Source organism: Brachycentrus maculatus, unplaced genomic scaffold (genome assembly GCF_059751285.1).
Source record: "Brachycentrus maculatus isolate JH-2025_06_01 unplaced genomic scaffold, ASM5975128v1 h1tg000024l, whole genome shotgun sequence".
Classification (NCBI taxonomy): Eukaryota; Metazoa; Arthropoda; class Insecta; order Trichoptera; family Brachycentridae; genus Brachycentrus; species Brachycentrus maculatus.
The window spans coordinates 533766-552558 of NW_028280778.1; the positions used below are offsets into that span (position 1 = coordinate 533766).

The 18793-nt window shown below is 35.3% G+C and overlaps 1 protein-coding gene across 18 annotated transcripts in view; it reads left to right on the forward strand.

The window, feature by feature from the left end:
• The window catches only part of unc-104 (kinesin family member unc-104), a 121137-nt gene that overhangs the window by 94644 nt on the left and 7700 nt on the right, over nt 1–18793 (forward strand). For 6 of the 18 annotated variants that reach the window (XM_088268609.1, XM_088268569.1, XM_088268579.1 and 3 more), the window contains 18 exons: nt 649–809; nt 892–1006; nt 2085–2442; nt 2838–3035; nt 6349–6486; nt 7506–7816; nt 8767–8944; nt 9637–9727; nt 9818–9916; nt 11552–11779; nt 13319–13457; nt 13624–13744; nt 14373–14475; nt 14568–14748; nt 15451–15563; nt 16611–16751; nt 17209–17374; nt 18127–18262. In XM_088268609.1, coding sequence (XP_088124735.1) covers nt 649–809; nt 892–1006; nt 2085–2442; nt 2838–3035; nt 6349–6486; nt 7506–7816; nt 8767–8944; nt 9637–9727; nt 9818–9916; nt 11552–11779; nt 13319–13457; nt 13624–13744; nt 14373–14475; nt 14568–14748; nt 15451–15563; nt 16611–16751; nt 17209–17374; nt 18127–18262 — 2977 coding nt within the window. The remainder of the gene's footprint in view (nt 1–648; nt 810–891; nt 1007–2084; nt 2443–2837; nt 3036–6348; nt 6487–7505; nt 7817–8766; nt 8945–9636; nt 9728–9817; nt 9917–11551; nt 11780–13318; nt 13458–13623; nt 13745–14372; nt 14476–14567; nt 14749–15450; nt 15564–16610; nt 16752–17208; nt 17375–18126; nt 18263–18793) is intronic. The other 12 variants (XM_088268651.1, XM_088268656.1, XM_088268635.1 and 9 more) reach the window with 8 other exon arrangements.

The following is an 18793-nucleotide window of genomic DNA, read 5'->3' on the forward strand; positions in this document are numbered from 1 at the left end:
TTTGAATGGTGAAATAATGAAAGAATGCAAGGCTGTGATAAGCATTATCAATATAATCAAGAAAAGTGTGTTGAGATGCGGATCGAATGAGTGTGGGAAGAACACCAAAACAAATATATGAGGTGAATGTAGTTGATGAATATGTTCACCTTCCTAATGGTTAGTGTGTTTAGCTACCATGCTGGAGGCTCTGGGCTCAATTCCCAGAGGGGTAAAAACAGATATTACTGGTTTTTCACTCTAATATTTATTTACCCTGGACTGGATACCTGAAGTGCAAGAACCCCACTTTGCTTTCATGTGAGTAACAATCAAGAAAACACTGCGTCAATATGACGCAATGCGTTATATACCATTGGACATGGATAAGTGCTAAAAGAAAAATGTTTTTGGTAACAGCAGCAGAGAAAAGCCGAGAAAACCTATGATGAAAAAGTGCTTTAAATATTTGATATTGGATAAGTCAGGAGTCGGAATAGCCAGTGGGTATGTATGAGAGGATGCATAAATGTGTAAGGGTCAAAGAGTTTTAGTAAAAAACAGAGTGGTTGGTGGCATTCTATTCTTTTTACTTACCTCTTCAGTTAAGCAGCATGGTGGTTAAATATTTAGTTTAATTTTGCACTGACTTATTTCTATCTGTTTCAGCAATGGGTGAGACCGTCGATTGGAATTACGCTCAATGCGAACTGTTGGAAAAGCAAGGTATCGATTTGAAAGCCGAAATGCAAAAACGACTATGCGCTCTGGAAGAACAATTCCGAAAAGAAAAGGAACAAGCTGACCAAGAGTTCGAAGAACAGAGAAAAGTAAGCTAGCTTTTGCTGTAATATTTACTAAAGTTGTCGGAAATTTGGCAAGAAACGCGATTAATTTTACCCTTTTCAACAGAGTTATGAAGCACGGATAGACGCCCTCCAGCGGCAAGTTGAGGAACAGAGTGTCACGATGTCTATGTACAGCTCCTATACTCCTGAAGACTTCCACAATGAAGAGGATATATTTGGTTGGTCCTTTATTTATGTTTGGATGTTTTCTTGCATCAATGAATTTACCATCTTAACATATTGTTGGCGGGCAGTTTTTTCACCAATCCCGACCCTAATTAGTATACTAATTAGGGTCACATACTAATCACAAGTAACCGCAAACTCAACTCCGATCTGTACAATGTTTTTTTGGCGTCTTGCGTTTTACCAAATGTAAGCAAATAGAACGCTTATAATCGTCTCGTGCTCTCTACGAACAGTATGTTAAAAACGCTTTTAAGCGTTTCCCACACACAGTGTATCAAGAATTAATCTACAGTATCGTTACTCTTTCTTTAAAATATTTGCCTAATTATATAGCCATTTTCACAAAAAATCGTCATAATTAATGACAGTTAGTATGGGAACTTTAAAATAAGGACTATTACTTATTTTAAAGTTCCCATACTCTTTTTGAATAAGTGTAGGTAGGCCTTTTTATCATAGTTTTGTATTTTAATTTTAAAGTTAGCCAGAAAATATAAATGAAAACCATAGTAATATTGATACTTGCATACATATTGTCGGCTCAAAGGTAAAACTCATTATGCATAGATTCTATACTATAGAACAGTCACCATGATCTCGTTCTACCATTTCGAAAAATTCATTTCTTTTTTACCATTTATTTAAAAAATTTAAAAATATATACAATTATTATGAGAAATTGGTACATTTGTAAAAATTATTAAATGATCAATTTTTTAATTATATTTAATGATACAGCACTGGATGCACCAAACTGCAATATAAAATGAAATTTTAGAAACGGCGCAATTCAAGTTTATGAATTACTTTCAGATTCTCATTATTAACATTTAGTTTATTGGCCTTAAAACATTCCTTGAACTTATTTCTTTAATCTGAAAATAAAAACAAATTGAAATATAAATGAAGGAAAATTAATCTTCTTTTTCGTTTTTTAACTTGCTTCTGGTCTGTGTGCCATCCAATTTTTTTTTTTTTTTTAACCTGTATGGGATAGGATCCACTACACTTAAATTTTGTATGATTCCTTTCATCCATCTCCATTAATTCATGAAATTTATCTTTCAGTAAATCCTCTCTTTGAAACAGAATGCTGGTCGGCACGCGAAGCGGGCTTGGCGGCGTGGGCCTTCCGCAAGTGGAAGTACCATCAGTTCACCTCCCTGCGAGACGACCTCTGGGGCAACGCCATTTTCCTGAAGGAAGCCAACGCCATATCCGTAGAACTCAAGAAGAAAGTGCAGTTCCAGTTCACATTGCTGACGGACACGCTCTACTCCCCCCTCCCGCCGGAGTTCACGGCCAACAGGCCCTGTCCTGATGACGATGACGAATACGGGAGGCCCTACCCGCCCACATGTGTCGCCGTGGAGGTCACCGATACTAAGAACGGGGCCACTCACTACTGGACCCTGGAAAAGCTTCGGTAAGTTTTTGATCATGCAATCATCACTCTTTTAAATAATTGAACATTAGTTGCATTTTTTTTTACAACTACAACGGTCATAAAAAAATTGTCAATCATTCCCTAATTTGCAATTTTTTATCAAATGATTGCCGAGTAACATTCTTCATATATAAATGTATTATTTTCCAACTTACGTCATTATTTTCATTTTTACGTTTGCTGTCCCAACTGTGGAAAGTCAAATTACTTTTTTTCATTCTAAACATTCCGACATACGGATCAATTTGCCTTTCACGATCGATTCGTAGAGTAACGGCTTTTCATTTAGAGCGAGCCTTCGTTCAAGGAGGCCCTGTTGAACGAATGACAGATTGGTGATGGAGACTGTGCTCAGAGTGTGTGGTGTGTTGTAGCCACCGTCTGGAACTGATGCGCCAGATTTACAACATGAATGAGAGCATCAGCGGGGAAGTGATAGGGGAGGGGGGTGGGGCGGAGAGTGTCGGGGGGGGCGCGCCGGGCGCGGGGCCCCCGCCCTCGGAGTTCCTGCAATGCCTATCGGCCTGCGCCCAACAGACGCGCCTGTCTCTCGCTAACCTTTTGCCTTCGAGGTTTGTCCCCAGCACGATGCTAGGCTTCTGTGAGCTTGTTGCCCATTGTGCTCACATCTGTACTATCTACCATTTGTAACCTTTAACTACAAATATTATCAAAAAAACATATATACGGAATATCAAAAAACAATCTTTTCTTTTAAATCATCCTCCGTAATGTATTTTCTTATAAAAGTTCTGTAAATGTATTCTTTTTTAAAAGCGCACAAATCAGTATGTATAATTTGAAAACCAAATTATTTACATTCTTTTAAAATCATATCCAACATATGAATTTTTAAACTTATATATTTTATCCTGTCTGGTATTTATTTCAAACAAAAGTACACCGTGCCAATTCAGTTTTGTCTTGATTAGAAATAGTAGAAATTTTGCAATTACTGTGGATTTTTAAATACAAATGTGTATTATTTTTCAACTTATGGTACAAAACTAAAATAATAACTGACATTTTATAGAAAAATAAACTTGTTATATGTAAATCCCTTTTTTCATTAATTGATTTGGCAGTCACTTTGTGATAATATTTATCCATTTTTAATTTACTTGGTAAATACCACTTTTTTTTAAATATATTGTGACGTGTGCTTTGATACATTCAGCAACATTTTCAAACAGTATTTGAAAATGGAGCGGAATGATGCGAAACAGTTTTAAGAAATATTGGTATTTCTTCTTCTGTGCATGTCATGTCAGGTCGCCTTGACGTTGGCATCACTTTAGAGTATTTGTCCTTGTCTTGGACAGCTCTGAACAGCGCTTCGATGGTTCTAATCCCTGTTTAATCTCGTATATTCTGGAGCCAGGAGATCCGTCTATTGCCCACACCTCTTTGACCTTCTATTTTGGCTTTTATGATTAGAAGCGGTAGTGTTATTTGCAAAGTAAAATTTGAAATGTAAAACTTTTTACTGATTTATTTCTTTTTTATGTACTGGTATAGCCATACCACCAGACAGGTTATAAATTACGAGAGGAACTTTGATGATGATTTATTTAACTTTTCCAGGCTTAGAAACGTGAATTTTTTCATTTTGAATATATGGTTACATGTTGGTATATAAGTATTGTTTGTTTTACTGGTTTGAAGAGCTTAAGCCACGCTCTGTCTGCCCCGCCCCTTGTCACAAGTGTGTCAGTTGTCACCGGTGTTGTCTCTAAACTAACTGCTTGGCTTTGTGAAGTTGTATGTTAAGCTTTTCATATCTCGACAAGACTGTAGTTCCTTCTACTAAACGGGGATCTTATTCTCTTATTACGCCTAAAGTATATTTGTGTTTAAACTTATAATTATATTTATATCTATTGATCTTCAGTGCTGTCTTTATGTTATCATGTCAATGCACGGCTTAGTATTATATTTATCTTCTATACTTTACTTACTGTATCTCTTTTATTAATCGTTCTGAGTAGAAGTATAAAATATATTTTTTAATATTTTTTATAGGTATTTCTGGATCAAACTCCATCGTAATATATTTAAATACAATGTATCAAATAAAAATATTTGGTCTTATGCTTTAATAATTATATAACCCCGCCTCCGTAGTATCAGGGCATTTAGCTACTGTGCTGAAGGTCCCAAATTTGATTCGTAGGGAGGTCAAATTTATTATACATATATGATTTTCCACTCCAATATTTCTTCTTCTCCGTCTTATTCCTGAGGGTTGTGACCCTTGCAAAAGCAATTACTCTTCTCCAGTTATCCCTTGACTGTGCTGCACGTAGCGCTCCAACCACTGAGGTGCCTGCTGCTGCCTTAATTTGATCAGCCCATCGTGTGGGGGATCTTCCTCTCCCTCTCTTTCCAATATTTATTTACGTAATATTAACCTGGAGAGGTACCTAAGGCGCAGGGCTAATCACCTTTCCTTTATGTAATTTATCAATGCTTCTATACGATGGAGGGACTTATGCACCATTGTTTACGGACAAGGGTTAAAAGAAGAGGAAAGACCAATTTGTTTATACCACTTACCATTCCGAAGACGCCTCTTTAGGTGAAAGCCGTGTCCGGTGGTCAATTACAGTAAAACCTCTTATCCCGACTTATTGAGGATGAAGATATTCCGGATAGTTAAAAATCTACAAAAATGAGGTTCTACTGTATATTATTAACATTTCCGGAGTACAATAATTGATGTCCGGTTTTCTCCAGAGATTGGTTTTTTTTACATGAAAATGATTACATGGAAAAAAATTAGAAATTTATGTATTATAAAGATAAAAATTATGTTAAAAAAATTACAATGATAAAATCACTATCTCTAGGTTTTATTTTATGACAAAATTACATACAAATATCCACAGATGCCATTGCTATACCTACCAACTGACAGTTAAGTTACATCGTACCAACAGACAGATAGATTTCGACGTTCATTAACGTCGATACTCCTTTGAGGAAAATTCGCAACGACGTTTATTTACGTCCATACTCCTGGAAAGGTTAATAAATGTGCAACTATAATACCAAGTATTTTTATATTACAATGTGTATCTGAATAAATTATGAAAAACAAAAATTAAACTATCTGTAAACGGGATCAAATATATTCTTTATTTATTTTGGCTACTATGTATCTGATTCTATCATACTACAATATATGAACAAATATCTGCTTTGTATTTTTTTTTATAACCTATTGTATACTTATACCTTTTATGTGTTTTGATTGGAAAATATTTTGATTTTGTACTTTTTCCAATAAAGCTTATATAATTTTCTTTCACTGAAATATTACTTTTTTGTGTCCGTTTCAAGCTCTTAGTACACAGCATGGTCTCTTGATAGTTGTTTTAAGCGTATTTTTCAATTTTACACTTAATAATTCATGCCCTATAATTATTTATCAATTGTAAAATATATTTACAATGATTAAAGAAAACACTTGTTTTTTACCACTTGAGTTTTATTATGGACTACATGTTTCAGGAGTTAAACTTCCATCATTCAGGTCTGTATAATAACATATAGTTAACATATCTGTATAGTTACTATACAGACCTGAATGATGGAAGTTTAACTTCTGAAACATGTAGTCTATAATAAAACTCTAAAAGTGGTAAAAAACAAGTGTTTTCTTTAATCATTGTACATGTCTTACCACAAAGTTAATGACGAAACAATAAATAAAATAAAATATATTTCGTGAATTGGTTCAATTCACCTAGGATTCGTAAAGTTTTATTTTTCATACAAATATTTCATTAAATTTAAACATACTTTTACATATCCTAATTTTTTTTCTAGTTTTCATGTTTAATTTGGGATTACTGATTGTTATTTTAAATTACTTTTTTTAAGGCAACGACTGGAGCTCATGCGTGAAATGTATCACAATGAAGCGGAACTTTCCCCGACTTCTCCCGACTATAATGTAGAGTCCCTTACGGGCGGAGATCCATTTTACGACAGATTCCCGTGGTTCCGTATGGTGGGGAGGTAAATATTATGGTTCTTTATATGACTAATTAAAACCCTTTTTTTAAGGAATAACCTGCAATTTTGTTTGATTTTATATCATTTTATTTTTATCCGTTAACAGAATCGTCTAATTACGGCACAGTTGGATAATTATAATGAAAATCTTGAATGTTTTTTGCAGATACTTTTACTACCACATTTTATAAACTTTATAAAATAAATATGTCCGCCTTCGTAATGTAATGGTCAGCACGCTCGGCTACCGTTCTGGAGGTCCCGGGTTCGATTCCCAAGGGGGGTAAAAATAAATATAAGTGATTTTTTCACTGTAATATTTATTCAATATTATTACCCTGGACTGGTACCTGAAGCGGAGGGCTGATCACCCTTCCTTCATGTGTAAACGATCAAGATAACACTGCGTTTATATGACACAGTGCCCTATGCACCATTGGGGTGCAGATAAGGGTTTTATTATTATTATAAAATAAAACTGAAACTTTTTTTTTAACCACTTTTCTTATTGATACGTTTCTCAAGCCGGTTTTGACAAAAACCTTGTCATCTTTAGGGGTGGTAGATGCTTGACTGTAAAAATGGGGTCGCGGGTTTAATTCAAGTCAATTACAAAATTATATCAATAAATATTTAAATTCAAGTTGTCCATGTGTTAATTGTATTTTTCATATTTATCTTCTTTATAATAATAATATTAGTTGTGGATAATTTATATAAAGGATTTTTTTTTAAATACTATCGTAAGATAAACTAGGTAAAACTATCTTATTTATTTTCTTTACTTTCTTGCCTGCAGACAAGCCTCTAAACTACAGGCTTTGCAATTTATTCCTTTTTTTAAATAAAGTAATTCATTAAAATTATATCATTAGAACATAGAACTCTGCGTATACATACATTCCTTCGTCTTTAAAGTGCTCATCATTCAAAAAAAAAATCCGGGCAGTCTGAGGAATTAAATCAGCAAAACGGAGTGAATTTTAGCATCAACCCATTTTTTAATTAATTTTTGTTTTCAGGTCTTTTGTTTATCTCTCCAACCTTCTGTACCCTGTGCCTCTGATACATAAAGTGGCCATCGTAAGCGAGAAGGGAGATGTCAAGGGATACCTTAGGGTCGCTGTTCAGGCAGTGGTGGAAGAGGAAAATGCCGACTTTGTGAACGGAGTGAAACAGTCGGCTAAAATATCCTTTGATGATGAAATTATTACAAAGTCCAAAAAACACATGAACCAAACTCTCGCTTTGAATGAGAAAAATAATCAGCATAATTTGGAGGACAGGATTGTGGAGGGACAAGATTCAATCAAGATTGAAGGTATTTTAGATAGTAAGCTGACTTTTATACTAATATTTTGACATGGGTGCAATTCTCTATTCCGTTTAAATCAAAAATATTTTTATCCTGACCTACCAAAACTTAAATCAAACAGGACTACTTTTTCCCATTTGGATATATATTTTTTTTGTTTATACTTATCAATAGTTCACATAATTTTTCATCAATTCCATAAAAGAACTCCACCTAGAACAGATTCCTTAAATATGTGTAACAAAATTATATAAATGAAACATTGTAAAAGTGAATATATCAAAAAACCAAATATAAACAATATCAGCATTACAAACTTTTCCAATATTAAACAGTTTTGCCCATGCGCAAATTACATATATTGAAAACGAAAATTAACCTATTTTTTTTATATAAAAGGCAAGACCATTTTGATATGGCAAAAATTATAAAAGCATATGTGTGTTAAACTTAATAAACTTAATCGAGTATCAAAATGTTTAATTGACAGACATTGTGACATAGTTGGGTAGACTCTCGACTGCAGAATTGGAGTCTCGAGTTCGATTCAAGAAAGATTTAATTTCAATTGGTTTGGGTGTTTGTGATAAATTTTTCACATTTACCTTCCCTTTCCTTGCTATCCTACCCGCAGACAAGGCTCTTAAAGTAGAGGCTTTGCGTTTTATCTCTTTAAAAAACAACAATAGATAGGTACCAAAGGTGCACCGTATTATAGTGCACCGTAGCCTCTGTCTTAACTTAATGCTAAGAATGAAATACAGGGTTAAAATGCGCTTGTTTTACAACGTAACTTGGGATCTCAGTCCAGATAAGGAACAATTTGTTGTAAGTGGGATTCAGCAATAGGAAAGTTTTATAAAGGATCTGTTTAAAAATGGTTAAAAAGCTCTAAGAGAATTGCACCCATAATGCCTTATTATATACGCAATATTCCGACAATTTATTAATTCTGCGTTATCTTGCAGAGTTAGCATTGGAATGTGACGCAGACAGCGGTCGTGGTGATAGTTCAGTCGCTTCCGAGCTGAAGGAGGAAGATCTTCCCGATCACCTGGTTCCCGGGAAAGACATCACCTTCAGGGTGACTGTCCTTCAAGCCCAGGGCATCTCCACCGAGTACGCCGATGTCTTCTGCCAATTCAAGTTAGTGTATTTTATACAAATATTAATACCCTTTTAATGCCAATCGAATTATAATTTATCCACCCACAATATTGTTCTGATATCTATATATCTTTCTTTATTTATTTTTAAACGTACAGTGCCTTATATGTTTATAATATTGCAGTAAAAAATTAATTAATGGAATGTGAAAATTTTATTGTACACCGTGTTTCAAGCCAGTACTGATTACTTTTAGCCAATCATTTCTTTTAAAGAATAGATAATGATAATAATTCTATGTAACTTTTCACCAAAAGTGATTTTTTTTCTTGTTTTCCTTTTAACAAAAAAATATCTTCGGTCTATATGAATTTTTAGAAATACTTTATCAGAATATAGTTTAGAATATAGTTTTAATTTGTACCAGAAGATGAAAACAATTATCGTTTTCAAAACTAGTCGTAAATAAAAATAAAACTCGATAAAGTGGATTATTCAAGTGTTTAATTTTAATAAAACTATATCAGAAGCCTATTATTACTGTGTAATAACAATATGTTTTTCTATTCGGTTAATTTCATACCTTATTTAAAAGAGGTATGTCATATGTAATGCACCCGTCTGCTTGATTGATCTTGTCATCTATGTCTTTTACATTTTCAAAAAAATAACATGGCTTCATTCACACACGACTATAATTTCCATTTGTTACAAATATATTTTCATTACAGTTTCCTACATCGTCACGATGAAGCTTTCTCTACAGAACCCGTTAAGAACACAGGAAAGGGGACTCCTCTTGGATTCTACCATGTGCAGAATGTAAGTTTACATCCTTAATCTTGAGTTTTATTTATACTGCAAAATTATAATATTCATATTTTTCTCACATAACATTAATTATTGTTTTAGATAACCGTGCCAGTTACGAAATCATTCCTGGATTACATCAAAACACAACCTATTGTGTTCAAAGTATTTGGGCATTACCAGCAGCATCCATTGCACAAGGTAAATTGATGCTTATCTATTTAAATAATTATGTTCTTTTAAAAAGTTATGTTGTTCAAAATCTTAAATCTTTTAATGTTTTTTTACTGACTGTTTTGAAAACCTTCCATTTGAATTATATCCTGTTTTTTTTATATCTGTGACAGATGTTTTACTTGTGAAAGATAAAAAACATGTTTTTTTTCAAATGGTTTTTTTTACTGCAGTAGCAGCGCCATATGTTAAATATAACAGTAGCATACGTATTGCATAAAAAGATATTACAATGCGTGTGAAACATTGAAAATATTTAAAAAATTCTTTGAAAAGGGGAAGCACACTGTCTACCATAATCAATGTTTAGTATTGATACTTCACACGCATTGTAATATTTTTCTTTTTAGGGATCGTATCCGCAGATACTAGTAGTAAGAAAAATATAAATTCAAAGTCAAAAACCATTACAAGTGGAGATGTATTGATCTCTTATCCAAAGTAAAATTATTTTGTGCTCCAATTTTACTATTGCAGATTCGAAATATGGCTTTGTTTCTTGATTCTAAAGTCGGGTAAATCTTTTTCAAGTTTCTTTCACCCATTTGATAAATAAAATATAAATTTATGTTTTCACGAAGAGTGGTGTTTATTTTTAATTATTACAAATAGTACTTTGATTATTTCAACTTCTTATCAACTGGTTAAAAGAGCATGGGCAAAACTAATCATTTGACGACAAGGAAAGACAACCAAAGAGCATTTAGTCTATCTCTGTTTGTCATCAAATTTTTAGTCTAGACCATGGTCATGTGACTTGTGTGATTATGGTCGTGACTAATCAATCAGGCTGGTGAATATAGTCAAAGTACAAATCATAACACAACAGGACCTCTATAATCCAAACCCTTGCTAATTTGAACACCTCTGTAATCCGAACACCCATTCATCGCTTCTTTAAAACGGAAATGTAGATGAAATAATAAGGCAAGTAAAACAAGAATGTCACGGCGAAAGTGAAGAATCGTTTGACGCTGAAGCAGAAGCAAGTATTCCACATTCAAGCGCCGTGTCTACCTTAAATACATGCCTAGAATAGGCTGACCAAGTGAATATTCCGGTGCCAGAGAATGTGCTTTACATAAATTGCGAGACAAACCTTTTTACTTGTCATTAAATAAATCTCGACTAACTAAAATATTTTATTTCTTTGTAAAATTTATAAATACATGTGAAATTTCACAATACATTGTTTTATTTATTGTAACTGCAGACAGTTGGTAGAATTCCATATTGAATTGTTGGGTAATATATCCAAAATACAACAAAGTTTTTGTTGGATTGAATTCTACATTTATTTATGTATATCTTAATACATGACGAAACGCGTCATGTATTAAAATATACATAAATAAATGTAGAATTCAATCCAACAAAAACCTTGTTTTATTTTGGATATATTACCCAACAATATATTGTTTTATTTGATAAAAATACCCTACAGATTCTCTGTACTGTTATCGAACTCTCCACTAGTCCGAACAGAGGGTAAATTTTCGGCGTTTGGATTATAGAGGTTCTGCTACAATTTGAAATGAATAGCATTAAGCCTTGTGTCTGAATGATACCTCAGTGCGGACTAAACTGTCTTTACGGTGGAAGGTTGTGGTTTGGCAGGACGCTAAGCAGGACGTGACGTGGTCGGCCCGGGCGCCCCCCAAGCGCATGCTGCCCCCCTCCATCCCCATCTCGCAGCCCGTGCGCTCCCCCCGCGGCGCCGCGCCCCCGCCCGCCGCCGCCGCGCCCCCCTGCCACCTGCACTCCAAGCACGACCTGCTCGTGTGGTTCGAGATCTGCGAACTAGCACCCAACGGAGAATATGTCCCAGCTGTAAGTATAACTCTTCACCACAGTAGCTCTAAAGCTAAGAAACAAATAAGGATCCTTATCCGGACCTTTACAGGACACTGCAGACTGAGGAAGCACTTGTAAAAAATTGGACTGTATGATTCTCCAGTCTGCAGATTTTGTATGAAGGATAGCGTAAAACCTATTCACATTCTCTATAATTTAAATATGTATAATATACCTATAATTTAACTTTACTAGGATACACTAAATGTCACATCCTTGGAGAGCCACTACTGGACTCTGAGAAGGTGAAGCTCCTATCACTGAGACAGGTTGTGAGTCATATATGACTCACGTAGGTCTTGAGAGTGAGCTATGATACAGAGAGAGGTCACAATAGTCCGAATATGGTCGCAGTGATACATCAAGAGTCAAGGGATGCAAGATCCCTTGACTCTGATATAACTACTACTACAAAGTTTTACTTGCATCTTCGGAATGCAAGTAAAACTCTGATATAACTACTACTACCATCACGCCGTTTCACCGCAGGGGTAAGGCAGATGGATGGACTGCCAAACTATTCTGTCCTGACATACACTCCTTGCCTCCTTCACATCCATACATCTAGTCATACATGCCCTCCGATTACGCAGACTTTTGACATCACCCTCTGATATAAAAGCTCACTATTTCACTATCTGCCTTTACTGCTACCATCAGGTCAGCATCTAAGCTGAATATTGGACTCTTTTTTAATGGAGGAATCACAGTTATTATGCCTTGCTTATAATACACAAGGCTTGACGAATTGGAGCTCTGACTGCTAAAATGCTTGGTAATTTGCCTATCTCCGCAATCAGATTGATCAGAACAGCAATGGATCCAGAACTAAGGCATGTGGGATTCCGTAATTAGATTTTGCGAGTGTAAATAAATCTTTAAAACATGAAGGAAAGGTGATCAGCACTCCGCTTCAGGTACCAGTCCAGGGTAATATTGAATAAATATTGGAGTCACGAGATTAATGTTGTGTCCGTTCTTAAGAGAATTAATAACTAGCAAACAACCTCAACAGACCTTCGCTGAAACCTAATCCTTCTTAACCCTTCACTGCATAGTGTATCAAATTTGATACATACCCAAAAGTTAGTGTTAAAACGTCCTTTAAAAATATAAGCAACCATTCTTTGTTATTACTGATTAGATACATTCAAAACTCACGTATATAGTTCGTAATTTAGCCAAAAGACGCGCTATGAACGCCAAAATAATAATTTCACTTGTCTCTCGAAGACGAACTGTCAATGCAGTCATGCAGTCATGCAGTGAAGGGTTAACTCGCGAAAATGGATTTAATATGTTTCTCAATACTTGTATCACTCACAATCTTGCCCAATTTTTATGAGATTCCGCATGGCTCAGTTCTGGGTTCTTTACTATTCACACTACTGTGAAATTTTAATATTCAATTAATATATTGATTTATAATATATTAAAAATCATATGTCACCTGAAATAAAACTATTAATACCATAATTGATTTGTGTTTATCACAGAAATGTTTGGGTTATTTAGGTTGTGGAACACAGCGATGAACTAGCATGCCGTGGACTGTTTCTGCTCCATCAAGGAATCCAACGTCGTATTCGTATCACGGTTGTGCACGAACCGGAGACAGAACTTCGCTGGAAAGATGTCAGGGAGCTTGTTGTTGGTAAGATACCATTTTTAGTGCTAATATTTGCAACAAAACAAAATATAGCATTATTTTTCCAGCTAAAACTCTCTCTTGGAAAGCTAAAAGTCTCTTTCTCTAGCTAAAAGTCTATCAGCGAACTAATAGATTCTGTGTATTAAAAACCATGCTATGTTTATTCCAGGTCGCATTCGGAATAGCCCGGAACCAGCTGATGAAGACGATAATGAATCGTGTGTACTGTCTCTTGGACTGTTTCCCGGAGAACCTCTGGAACTGCCTGGAGATGATCGTGCTATGTTTAGGTATACATTTGATGCATATTCTAATAATTCTTACCTGTTAACAAAACCATATCTTTTGAGTTCAAGCTGTTTTCTTTTTAATTCACTTACTATTTTATACATAGCTACTCACATATTCAATTTTGATTTTGATGTTGATATTATAACCTTTAGTATGACACAATATTTTTGATAAGAACATTACACAAGTTGCATTTGCCTTGACATCATTTTACTTTAGTAAATGGTTGTTCGTCATAGTAACTCTATTTTTTTAATTACATACCTTTTTATGACATTATTCTTGATTAAGGATAACATTACTGCGATTGCTGTCGCAGATATTGGGTGGGCATAATCTATTCTGTCAACACATAAAAAAATCTGGATCAAATTACATTATATTTTAATATTATCGGCTTAATTCATATAAAATGTCTTAATCCATCTGGGCTTACTTTACAAGAAAGAGTATTTTAAATCTTACTATCGGAATTGATCAATTCCGAAAATACTCTGTAAATAAAGCCTGACTGGAGACTGGAGGCTTAAGACTTTATAGATTATTTAAGTCAACCAGCTTTATTATTTTAAATAAAAAATAAATTATTCTGTTATTTTTTTTACTCATTTTCACTTTTACTTTCAGGTTTGAAGCTGCTTGGGATAGTTCTCTACACAACTCTGCATTACTTAACCGCGTTACAGCAAGTGGAGAAATTATCTACATCACTCTCAGTGCTTACTTAGAAGTGAGTTCTTCCTACACACTTTCTAAATTTCTAATCACCAAAAAACTGACATATTTTCAAGAAATTTCTACACCGTATCATTTCTTTTTCAGTTGGAGAACTGTGCTCGGCCCGCTATAGTGACCAAGGACCTGTCGATGGTAATATATGGCCGCGACGCCCGCACCGGGCCCCGCTCTCTGAAGCACCTGTTCAGCGGGGGCGCCCGTCCCACAGAGGGGCAGAGGCTCACCGGAGTCTACGAACTCAGCCTGCACCGAGCACTGGAGCCAGGTACAATAAATTATTTATCATTATTAACACATTGTTTTCAGGCAGTTTTTTTTTTATCAACCCTGACCCTAATTAGGGTCGTATACTAATCTCAAGTAACCTAATCACAAGTAACCTAATTACAAGTAACCGCAAACTCAATTATAATCTGTAAAATGTTTTTTGAAGTCTCGTGCTCTATCAAAAGTAAGCAAATAGAATACTTATAAGTGTCTCCCGCTCTCTACCAACAGTATCTAAAAATGGTTTTAAGCGTTTCCCACAAACAATGTGTTAATGAATTATTTTTAAAGTAAATATCATATCTGTATTCTTAATCATTCTAATATATACGCAAGTTATAAAGTATAGTTGAATCACAATTGGCACATTAGTAAATCCTTTTCTTTCAATGCTTATATCAACTGAAATCTTTTAGGTCGGACTCTAGTTTAGAGTCTTTCATTTATCTGTTTACTTTACTTTTCCTAAGGCGAATGGCGAAAAGTGCAGAGTGCTCTAGACTGTTCGGCCACGTTACAAGTGCAGGTCCAGACTCTCCATCCACTTTACGTTCCTGGCATAGCTTCTTAAAGGTCTTCAAGGCCAGGAAGGTGTCTTCTGGTGGGGCTCTCCTCCAGTCTGGTTCTCCGCCCTACAGTATATCCTGGAGATGACATCTGACATCTGTCCCCTTTTCATTTATCTTATTTTTTATTTCAGGAGTACAGCGCAGGCAGCGCAGAGTACTGGATACCAGCAGCACATACGTCAGGGGAGAGGAAAACCTTCACGGATGGAGACCACGCGGAGATTCACTCATATTTGACCATCAGGTATTTAGATCGACACATCCTATAAAAATTATATTAAAAACTATTTCTCATATCCTATGAAAAGGACTCTTCAAATCTGGAATACTGTCTTCTCAATAGCTATGAAGGTAGACTAAAATGTTCCACATACTGATAGTAAAATTGACAATATTCATGTCCACAATGCTCGTTTACAGTAGTTGCCATTTGTGACTTCTCATAGATTGTGAAATTTAAATTTTTTAAATGGCACTTTATATAATTTTCAACTGATTTGAAGACTAGTCAAATACCTTGTTTGATTCATAAGTAATGTTTTACACTCTCCACTCTTCCCATTCTAAAAATGTCCATTAAAAACAGTGGTTAACATTTATTTAGCATTTGGCAAAAGACAAGTGCAGGAAGACTGCAAGCCTTGAGACAATGAAAAAAAAGTTAATAAACCATAATACAACAAAAAAAACATGAAAACTACTATTTCACTACTTTAGAATGAAATTGAGTTTCGAGCTGGGCGAATAGCATTAAAGGTGGATAACATGACCTCCCAAGACCCCGAATAAAATGTCATAACCATCTTTTAATCTAGAAATAATAAAATCGTCAACAAATACAAAGGGAGCCATGCATACTATCTACTGTTTCTAGAACCTAAAAAGTTTAACTTTTAACGCGTGAGAGTCTCACGCTTTTTTTAAATTTAATGTTCATTACAAGCTACAGCTTCCAAGAATTAATAATTTTCTTTTTATGGAAGTTCAAAAACTCACAATCTTCAACTTCTTCCTAGCTCCATCACAACTTATCTTCTTTATAGACTGTTGGGATCAACTCTCTTCGGGTTGTAGGTCCTTCTATTGTATACAACGTCACCTAGGCCATGCCTTTGAATCATGTTATCTTTCTGCAGCTTCCATGAATTTTTGGTCTTCCTTTAGATGTTTTTAGAGGAAGATCCATAGCAATCGTCTGGTTTACAATATGTTCAGGCTCTCTACATCCTATGTGCCCATACCATCTCAGTTCCCTAAAACTCGTAATATTATAATAAAATTGTGTTTTCAGTGGGAATTAGAGAAACTGACAAGGCTGGAGGAGACCGGGCGCACACGCCACGCCTTGCTGCTGCGAGAGAGAATGGCTCCCCCCACCATCCCCAACAATGCCGCTCCGCTCAACATCCATGACTTCACCAAGTCTGAGAAGGTAACAGTCACCAAACTTGCAACGAGCGCCCTTTTTTTAATATTTATTAGTTGCCTAAGAAAATTTTCCTTACCTATTATTATGTTTTGTCCATCCCAGGTTTGATTCCTGGTTATTCGTCTTGTCTTTTTTTTTAAAGGAATAACCCGCAAAACGTCTATTTTAGATGCTTGTCGGCAGGTAGGAAAGGATAAGGAAGGTAAATGTGAAAAATACATCACAAACACCTAGACTAATTGAAAATAAATCTTTCTTAAATTCATTTTGTGATTGGCGGGAATCGAACCCACGACGCCAGTTTCACAGTCGAGCGTCTACCCAACTAGGCCACGGCGCCTGATTTTCTAAATAAGACACCACTAAGTCCTATCTTTATGCCCTAGTGAGTCTTTATGTAATTTATAACGAGCACCATTACAGCCAAGTCTCTTATGCGTGTGTGTGTTTTGTGTGACAGGACGCGTGCAACATGCAGGCCAAGGCGGGCGGCGGAGGGGGAGTGGTGTACTGCGGAGGGGAGACGGCCCCCGCCCCCCACCACCCCGACCCCTCGCTCTACGAGCCCTGGGAGATGACAGACAGGGAGAGGTATCTGGCCACTAAGTGTCTCCGCCTCATACAAGGTACGCAAAAAAACCAACACTTTACCTACAACATTCTTCATCTCACCAATGATGTCTCTAGTGAAAATTCTAATAACACTTTACGTCATCAAACTATCTAAGCAGCATTTCACTCAAAGCATTTTGGTCGTGTCGAAATCCTTGTTCACAAATCTGAGTTTCTCCACCTAGGAGTTTTTTTACATTTTGACATCTCAACATAGACGAAGAAGAATTTGGAAATTTGGGTATTTATAGGGCTTACGACCCATCATAAGCTGGTAAACTGGTGATTTTTGGGAACTCATACATCGAAATTTTGAGTAGTGTGGTAATTGATGCAATGTTAAGGTGGTCGTTTCATATTGATATATCAACATAGATGAAGAAGAATATGGAAGGCTGGATATTCACAGGGCTTTTGACCTATCATGGGCTGGCTAAGTGATCACTTTACACACTGGAAATATTCAATGTTCTCTACCCATGATTGACAACCACACTAAAAATTTTGGAACTCATACATATATTATATCATAAATCTCATGACGCTTCAGGCGGTATCAGGGACCCTTATATTTCTCTCATCTTTCATGACCATTTTTTTTATTTCTAATTCTTTTACTTATTATTTTCCTTGAAAGTAGTTCTACTATGTCACTGTTTGAAACAGCTACAGTCAAAGTAAAAATTACCATGATTGCCAACCTTCAATGAGTGATAAGTATTTCCGTATTATGTATATTGATTGGTACCATTATTTTTGTTCTCAGGTCGAATTGGAAACCCGAAGGAAAATATGAACACAATAATGGCCGCATCTCCATCCTCCCCCGTGGATGAAGGGGTCACCGATATGTCCTCAACCACGAGCCTCATGTCCTCCATACAAAGCGCCAGTTCATTTGAGTAAGTCCCAATTCAATTCAATTCATAGCCCTTGACAGACAAGTAACTAAAAAATCATTTATGAAATAAGGATGCGCTTGGTATGGAAAAGCCCAATAATGTCACATTATCGTAAATTTTAATATATGTAAAATAAAAATAAATTAAATAAATATTGTAATATTTGACGTAAATGAACTAAATATAAATTCCTGCAAAAACCACTAAGGGAGCGGTCCTAGTGATATATTCTATGATATAAACTGAGTATTTTAAACTTATAAAACTTATTTCTTTACGACCTTTCCTATACACAGACTCCATATCATGATATAGTAATAACAGCAAAAAACGTGATATTTTTAGGAAAATTCAGTTTTCTCAGTTTACATTGGCATGTGATATGCATTTCATCATTTTTGCCTCAGTTAATGATTAACGATTCAAGCCTCAATATAGAGATACTCCCTTATTGAAAATTTCAGCTTCTTACTCATTTATATGCAGTGAGAAACACGTGAAAAAATTGTAGTTTTAGCGTGTTATTGAGCT